At 43.7% G+C, this 7,127-nt stretch overlaps 2 protein-coding genes across 5 annotated transcripts in view; one reads left to right on the top strand and one right to left on the bottom strand.

Annotated features, from left to right (window-relative positions):
- The window catches only part of EIF2AK4 (eukaryotic translation initiation factor 2 alpha kinase 4), a 113,245-nt gene extending 111,782 nt beyond the window's left edge, over nucleotides 1-1,463 (top strand). For all 4 annotated transcript variants that reach the window (XR_004263738.1, XM_032261186.1, XM_032261189.1 and 1 more), the window contains 2 exons: nucleotides 216-334; nucleotides 908-1,463. Coding sequence is in view for 3 of the 4 variants with exons in the window: in XM_032261186.1 (XP_032117077.1) it covers nucleotides 216-334; nucleotides 908-965 (177 nt within the window). In the remaining variant the exon portion in view is untranslated. The remainder of the gene's footprint in view (nucleotides 1-215; nucleotides 335-907) is intronic.
- A 425-nt stretch (nucleotides 1,464-1,888) lies between these two features.
- SRP14 (signal recognition particle 14) lies at nucleotides 1,889-5,066 on the bottom strand. Its single transcript, XM_032261191.1, has 5 exons — nucleotides 4,955-5,066; nucleotides 4,734-4,806; nucleotides 4,138-4,250; nucleotides 2,928-2,960; nucleotides 1,889-2,427 (listed from the first exon to the last, which is right to left on the bottom strand). The coding sequence occupies exons 1-5, from the start codon at nucleotides 4,976-4,978 to the stop codon at nucleotides 2,194-2,196; spliced, it is 477 nt and encodes a 158-aa protein (XP_032117082.1). The 5' UTR covers nucleotides 4,979-5,066; the 3' UTR covers nucleotides 1,889-2,193.
- Nucleotides 5,067-7,127: the final 2,061 nt, after the last annotated feature.

Here is a 7,127-nt window from a genome sequence, read left to right as displayed (position 1 = left end):
TGTAGGGCTGCAGCATTGTTAATCAGGCTCTAATTAGGGAGTCTTGTTTTAAAGAAAATTGGTGCTTCAAAGGAAGAACCCCAGCAGTCTCCTAACTGGTTCTACTATCTCCTGGTATACTTGAAGAGGGGAATAGCACTGCAATTTCATTAGTGACCCAGAAAAAGCCAGCTGGTAAACCCTAGTGCCCTGTTAAGTCATATTTTTTTTCCTAGTGGGATGCTGATGAACAGGCATTTAACACAACTGTGAAGCAGCTGCTGTCACGCCTTCCGAAGCAAAGATACCTCAAATTAGTCTGTGATGAAATTTATAACATCAAAGTAGAAAAAAAGTAAGTTATCACTTGGGCATAGCAGGTTTCACATGGTTAAAATTCAGGGAGGTGGTTTCAGAGTGACATTATTTTGTTGTCTTGTTGAGGCTTGACACCTAAGCTGTTGCTAGAACTGCAGGTGACAACCAGTAAGTCTTGCTTGGACTGAATCACAGTCATGATCTTGTCAATAAGAAAACACAGGAGTCCTAGGAGTAGCTGTCTCAACTATACAGTTTTGTTCACCCAGGTAATTCACTTTCTATAAGTATGTTAAAATTAAAGAAAATAACCATGACTAGTTTGCTCTGTGCCCTTATGTCAAAATGCCCATCATTCATGTTATCATCCACTTAAAAAGCAACAAGGAAGCCTATGAGGTGAATAGTTATCTCCTTATTAGGACCTTACACTACAGACCCCCGTCAGTCATACCTTGTTTAAAACCTATATAATTTTTTAGTAACTAGTCTTCTACCTTGTTTTTGCTTAAATAAAGCTCCTACAAGTAAGTGTTCTAAAAATTTATTAGCTCTGTTCTTCACTCATTAAACTGAGTCTGTCTTTTTAATCTTTTCCTTTCTTTTGCAGGGTGTCTGTGCTATTTCTGTATAGCTACAGAGATGACTACTACAGAATCTTATTTTAACCCTAAAGAACTGTCGTTGACCTCATTCAGACAGAGGCTTATACTGGAATAATGGAATGTTGTACATTCATCGTCATTCAAAATTAAATTCTAAGACGACGCTGGGCACAGTAGTTTACACTTGTAATCCCAGCGTTTTGGGAAGCCAAGGCAGGAAGATTGCTTGAAACCAGGAGTTCAAGACCAGCCTGAGCAAAAAGCAAGACCCCCATCTCTACAAAAACTAAAAAAATTAGTAGGGCAAGGGGACATACACCTGTAGTCCTAGCTACTCCAAAGACTGAGGTGGGTAACTTGAGCCTGAGGAGGCTGAGGCTGCAATGGGCTGTGACTGCGCCACTGCACTCCAGCCTGGACAACAGAGCAACACCCTGTCTCAAAAAAGAACAAAAAAAATTCTAAGAAGCTGTCCTACAAAGTTGAGCTTTGTTAGTTTTTCATGTGTAATATATTATAAATTTATCTTTTGGGATATAATAAATGCTTTCATATACCTGCTGCTTTTTAATTGTAAATCTGTTAACACTAAAGGTTGTTTGGAGCTGGAACATAAGATAATAGCCTTCTCTTCCCTTGGCCGTTAGGACTAAGCACCTGAAAATATCCAAACTAAAGGGCATAAAGAAACCAAAAAGCACTATTTGGAACCTATATTCTTGATGACTTTGTAGTATGTTTCTCCTAAGGTAGTTAAACTCTCATTTGACTATGAGTACTCATTCAAACTTGGTAAAGGAACTATGATGATAAAATTATACAACCAGGTAGGAAGCAACTCATGAAATAACGTGACTTTTTACAGGTTTAATTCCAATAACCTAGAAGGTATTATAGAGCTAAAGCCTATTCATTAATCACATCATTCTAGAAATAGTTATTGCCATAACTATTAAAGTGGGGTGGTAAAAGGAATAGAGAGACGGTGCTGATAAACAGACATGTTTAATGATAGCTTGCTCTTCAGAGATGACTACAGAGACTTTTAATCTATAATCCAGGATTATATAACCATGCAGCACAGACCAATTAACCAAATGTAAAATAAACTAGGTTCTTACTACAACTACCCTATAAACATTGCAACTATTCTTTCCAAAAGGACCCTCATTTTATGTGAAAACACCTACTGTGGGGGAACCAGAAGCCTAGCTACGTGGCCAAAAGTAAAAACCAAAGGAAAAAATAGCAACTCAGTGGTTAATTGGTAAAAGCAAGAAATTTGTGTCCTTTACTGTGCTGCTGCTGCTGCTGCTGTTGTTGCTGTTGATGCTGCTGCTGGTGGTGGTGCTGCTGCTGGCGGTGGTACTGCTGGTGCTGCTGGCGCTGGAGCTGGTGCTGCTGGCGCTGGAGCTGGTGCTGGTGCTGCTGGAGCTGCTGCTGCTGCTTTGGTCTTCTTAGTTTTGTTCTTTTTGTCCCTCTTCTTCAGCCCATCCATGTTAGCTCTCAGTAGGTTTGAATAAGCCTGAAAGACACACAGCATACCTTAGTGGGAAGATGTGCAAATTGGTAGAACAGCTGCCCTACTGCATAATGGATTTAGGGTAGCCAAAAACCAGGAAGCCTACCTGATAAAGAATATAGCACTATGGGACACTTGTACTGAAAAATGGGATAAGCATAAAGTACTCTTCCACGTTATAGCAGCTTCTGCAACACCCACAGAGAGTTGCACATATTTTTTACTTTTTTTTTTTTTTCAAGGTAAAGTTGCAGGCAACTTCTTGTTCAACTATACTATAGGTAGCGTGTATCTATAGCCTAAGACAAAATCTAGCTAAAAAAAACAACTAGAAAGATGGTATTAGCATTGAAATTCACACCCTGACAGCTTTTTTACTAGAAACACACTGGTAAAACTTATCTCCAAAGAAGAGTGAACCTAAGTATCAATCTTCCCCAGTGTTCACTATCATCCTGACTCTTGCCCTGAGAAGCGAGACATAAGGAACACTCAAAACTCACCATCTGAAACTTATTCACCTCCTTGGAGCTCACCTGAAAAGGAAGGAAAAAAGAGGTCACACCTATTATCCATATAAGCATCCTCTTCTCCACCCCTGACGGTATCTCAAAAGCTTCCCAAAGACAACATCCTATCTTTAAAATACTTCTTCCCAACTTCAGGGCTCATAATACACAGATGATTATTTTTCTACTCTACTTTCCTCTGCCTAGAGAGCAAGCAAAGGAGCTCTGCATCTTTTACCACGAGAATTGCACCAAGATGTGAAAGACAGTAGGCTCCTAAAAAAGCTGTTTCTCGCCCCTTGAAATTCCTTAAAGAGGTGGCACTGAGTTTTCTACCTGCGTTCTGAGAAATGTCAGAGAACTTCTCAATATTAATTTTTTGTACATTAATACAAGATATATTTAAACTACTCCCTTCCCATCTTATTTTTAAACCTACTTTCCATTAATTCAAGCATATTTAAGCACAGTGCAAGTTACCACAAAATAAATTCTACTTCTGAAGAAGACTCCTTAGGTTTTTGTATTTCATGATAGCGAACTTTATTTGTAAAAACCACATAAGCTTGTTTTACTGTAAAAATCCTCTCAAGATAACTTGTCACAGGAGACCTATCAACTAAGTATAGTCTCCATTTTCATGTAATAAGTATCCTAATGTGATTAGAGAGCAAGTTTGGTTCTGCCACAGCAGAATAAAGCAGTATTCACACAATTCAGTCACTTGCTTTGCCTTATTCAATCTCCACTGAAAGACTGGAGCTCTTGACTAAATGTATATTTTCTCAAGCGTCAAACCCAACATTTAGCTACATATTCGCTATGTGAACCACAAAGATAAGAAAATAATAGCATACCTGGTATGAAGAAACTTTATTGAAGGCCCAGCACAGTAAGGGGCCAAGGAATCAAATATTTATGCCACTGCTCCTTACAGTACTACAAGTAAGGACCAATATGCTACTTTCATTTCCACAAAAAATGTTAGCATAACTAACGACTTTTTGATCTCTACTTTCTTCATTTTATTTTATTGTTGAAGTTTCTACTACTAAAGTATAGGAAGGTCCTGGTCTCAAAAATAGCCAAAGACTTACACAGGGCAAAAGGGAAAAATAATTAAAAGCCTGGTTCAGAAACGCCCCATCCTCTGTTAAGTTCAAGTCTTTACATTTCAAAAGATGGCCTTAGCAATCAAGCTCACCACAGTGCTGATCTTCTTTTTCCCATCAGTAGCTCTTAACAGACACTTGTTGTCTGCGGGCTCAAAGCCCTCCACAGTACCTTTCTTTGGAATGGGTTTGGTTCGACCATCATCTGCAAGAAAAATGCATCTTGGTGAACACGGCCGCGTAGGAGGCTGAGCGGCAGACAAACAGTTAACAGAGGGGCGGCGGGAGGGACGTGATGACCTAACGCAGCCCCGCTGCTCTAGTTCTGCTGCACACCTCGTCTGCTACCACGGCCTGGCGAAAGCCTGGAGAAACGATTACTTCCACGACGGACACATGCAATACCGGAGCTTGTTAAATCCCACTCAAAGTGGGGGCGTTTGGGATCCCTGACAAAGAGCCCTGGCCTGCCTGGGGCCCATTGTTACCAGAAGCGACTTAGGCGGCTCAGCGCTGGGGGCCGCGCCAGCCACAACCCCTAATGTTTTCCAGGCCCGAAGCCCCGAGTGTGCCCAGTACAGGGTGGCGGAGGTAAGGGGAAGGCGGGGGTCCGCGGCAGGCAGACGCCGGTGGCTCCCAGACACCGGGAACCCGGGGAGCACTGCCCGGCCCCCCTCCCGCTGCTTACACTTCTTCAAGGTGATGTAGACGCTGCCCGACGTCCGGCACTTCTGGAAGAGTCTGGTCAGCTCCGTCAGGAACTGGAAAACAACAGGCCCAGCCCCGTTAGCCAGCCCCAAGTCCTCGCCCCGCCGCGTCAAAGCCCCGGTCCTCCCGCAGAAGGAGGCAGAGGCCTCCAGCAAAGCCTGAGCCGTCCCCGTCCCTCGGCCGGCCAGGCCCGGCCCATACCTGCTCGCTCTCCAACAACACCATCGCGGCGACGCTGCCTCGACTCCCTCAGCTTAAGCTCCTAGCATTAAGAGCCGGAAGCTCGGCCTAGGCTGGGCGGGACTTCCGCTACAAAGCTTCCAGTGTTTTCCGTCAATCCCTTCTCTTCCACCAATCCCTGCCTCCGCCCTCCCCCGACGCTCCGTCCGCCTAGTGCCGGCGCCCTGGGCCCTCTGGGGGGCAAGTGACCTGGGGGCGCTGGGTCTGTCCTGGGCTGCCAGAAACGAGATACCGTCTCATCCTAGCCAGTGTGAGGGAGCGAGAGCAAAAGAAAGCTTTGATAGCAGCCTATAATTTATATTCAGCCGTATGCTGGGCAGGTTATCTCACAATTCAGTGCCTCAGTTTCCTTATCCGTAAAGCGAGGGTAATAGTATCTACTTCGCAGACTGGTCGTGAAGCGTAAATGAAACTTAAATACGTCTAAGGCCTGCATCACATCTGGAAGCTTCTGGGTAAAATGTTTCTATGCCCTTCTAGAAGCTGCCTGCATTCCCTGGCTTGTGATCCCTTCCTCAAGTCATTAAAACGTTTTGCCTCCACTGTCAGATCTCTTACTACTGAGTCTGATGCTCCTACCTCCCTTTTATGATAACCCTTGTTACATTGGGCTCACTTCAATAATCAGGATAATCTCTCCACGTGAAGGTCCTTAATGTAATCACATTTGCGAAGTCCGTTAAACATGTAATGTATTCACACATTCTATGTACTAGGACATAGACATCTCTGGGGGATCATCCAGCCTGCCACAGAAATTTTTGTAGAAGTCCAGATGCTAATGTGACTGCAATCAGATTAAACTGAAGATAGCCAACAGGACTCATGCAGGAGTAGATGTGAAAATTAAAAGGAAGAAAAAGAACAGCTGGGCGCAGTGGCTCATGCCCGTAGTTCCAACTGCTTGTGAGGCTGAGGCTGGAGGATAGCTTGAGCCTGAGAGGTGCAGGGTGCAGTGAGCCGAGATTACACCACTGCACTCTAGCCTCGGTGACAGAGTGAGACCCTGCCTCAAAAAGAAAGGAATCCGGGATGATTCAGGAGTGTTTTTATTTGAGTAACTGGGCAGATGGTGGTATCATTTAATAAATAGCAAAGATGTGGGAAGTAAAAAGTTTTGATTTGGTCATGTCATATCTGAGATGCCCATTACACATCCAAGTGGAACCACCAAGTGGATAGCTGAATGTGCAAGTTTGGAGCTCAATACAGAGGTAAGAGCTATAATTAAAAGTTGGGAAGTCATCTTCATACACCTCAGGATTAGCAAAGATTAGAAGAGTCTGGTGAAAACCCTTCCTATAGGGCTGCTAACATAAGACCACTCTGTGATAGCACCATATGAATAACCTCCAGTATGGGTGTTCAACCTTTTGGCTTCCCTGGGCCACAATGAAAGAAGAAGGATTGTCCTGGGCCACATGTAAAATACACTAAGACTAATGATAGCTGATGAGATTAAAAACAAATTTTTTTAAAAAAGGTCCATGAATAATTTTCGTGATATCTGCCAACACAGATAAGCAAAAACGTCCTCACATTCAAAGTACTGGACACCTGTGCAAGAGCCCTGGGCCTTGGTATCACTGCCTCAGAAGTCAAAGTCCTGGTTGAGAGCGTCAGATTGACCCATGCATGTGCTTGAGCCCAGGTGCTGAGGGCAGGTGAAAGAGTGACCCTCTGATCGTTTCATTTAATTATTTATTTATTGCCTCTCACCGAAACCCACACAATGGGGGATTGCAAACGGGTTCAAATCCAAGAGAAACAAAAGCCAACACAGGTTGGCTGCACAAGGTCATCAGCCTAGGGCAGGAGAGGGGCAAAGGGTGCTAGATATTTTGAAGAAAATGTGAAATCAGAGAGTGAACCTATTTAATAATCTGTTGTTGAATTGCTGGGGAATATGAGGGCTCCCTTGATATTCATGGTCATAAATTTAAATGAAACCAGTTATAGTGTTTATGTGACCTAAGGGTTGGAGATGATGACCATTGTGCTCTGAGCTACTGTCATTCACTGAACATTGAGCGATGTTCTTTGGAGCCATGGGGGGCAGGGGGCACCAGGGTGAAGGAAATGGCCCTGCCCTTGAGGAGCACAGAGCGTGGAGGCCATGATTCATTTGGGGCCT

This window comes from Sapajus apella, unplaced genomic scaffold (genome assembly GCF_009761245.1).
Source record: "Sapajus apella isolate SASKATOON/1434 unplaced genomic scaffold, GSC_monkey_1.0 scaffold122, whole genome shotgun sequence".
Classification (NCBI taxonomy): Eukaryota; Metazoa; Chordata; class Mammalia; order Primates; family Cebidae; genus Sapajus; species Sapajus apella.
Note: the sequence above shows the minus strand (reverse complement) of the source record. Positions and strands in the feature narration are given on the sequence as shown.

Coding starts and splice junctions, on each gene's coding strand:
- SRP14 (XM_032261191.1), bottom strand. CDS start 4,978: ATGGTGTTGTTGGAGAGCGAGCAG. Junction 4,251..4,733: donor CTACATCACCTTGAAGAAGT/GTAAGCAGCGGG, acceptor TTTTTCTTGCAG/ATGATGGTCGAACCAAACCC. Junction 2,961..4,137: donor AAAAGAAGATCAGCACTGTG/GTGAGCTTGATT, acceptor CTTCCTTTTCAG/GTGAGCTCCAAGGAGGTGAA.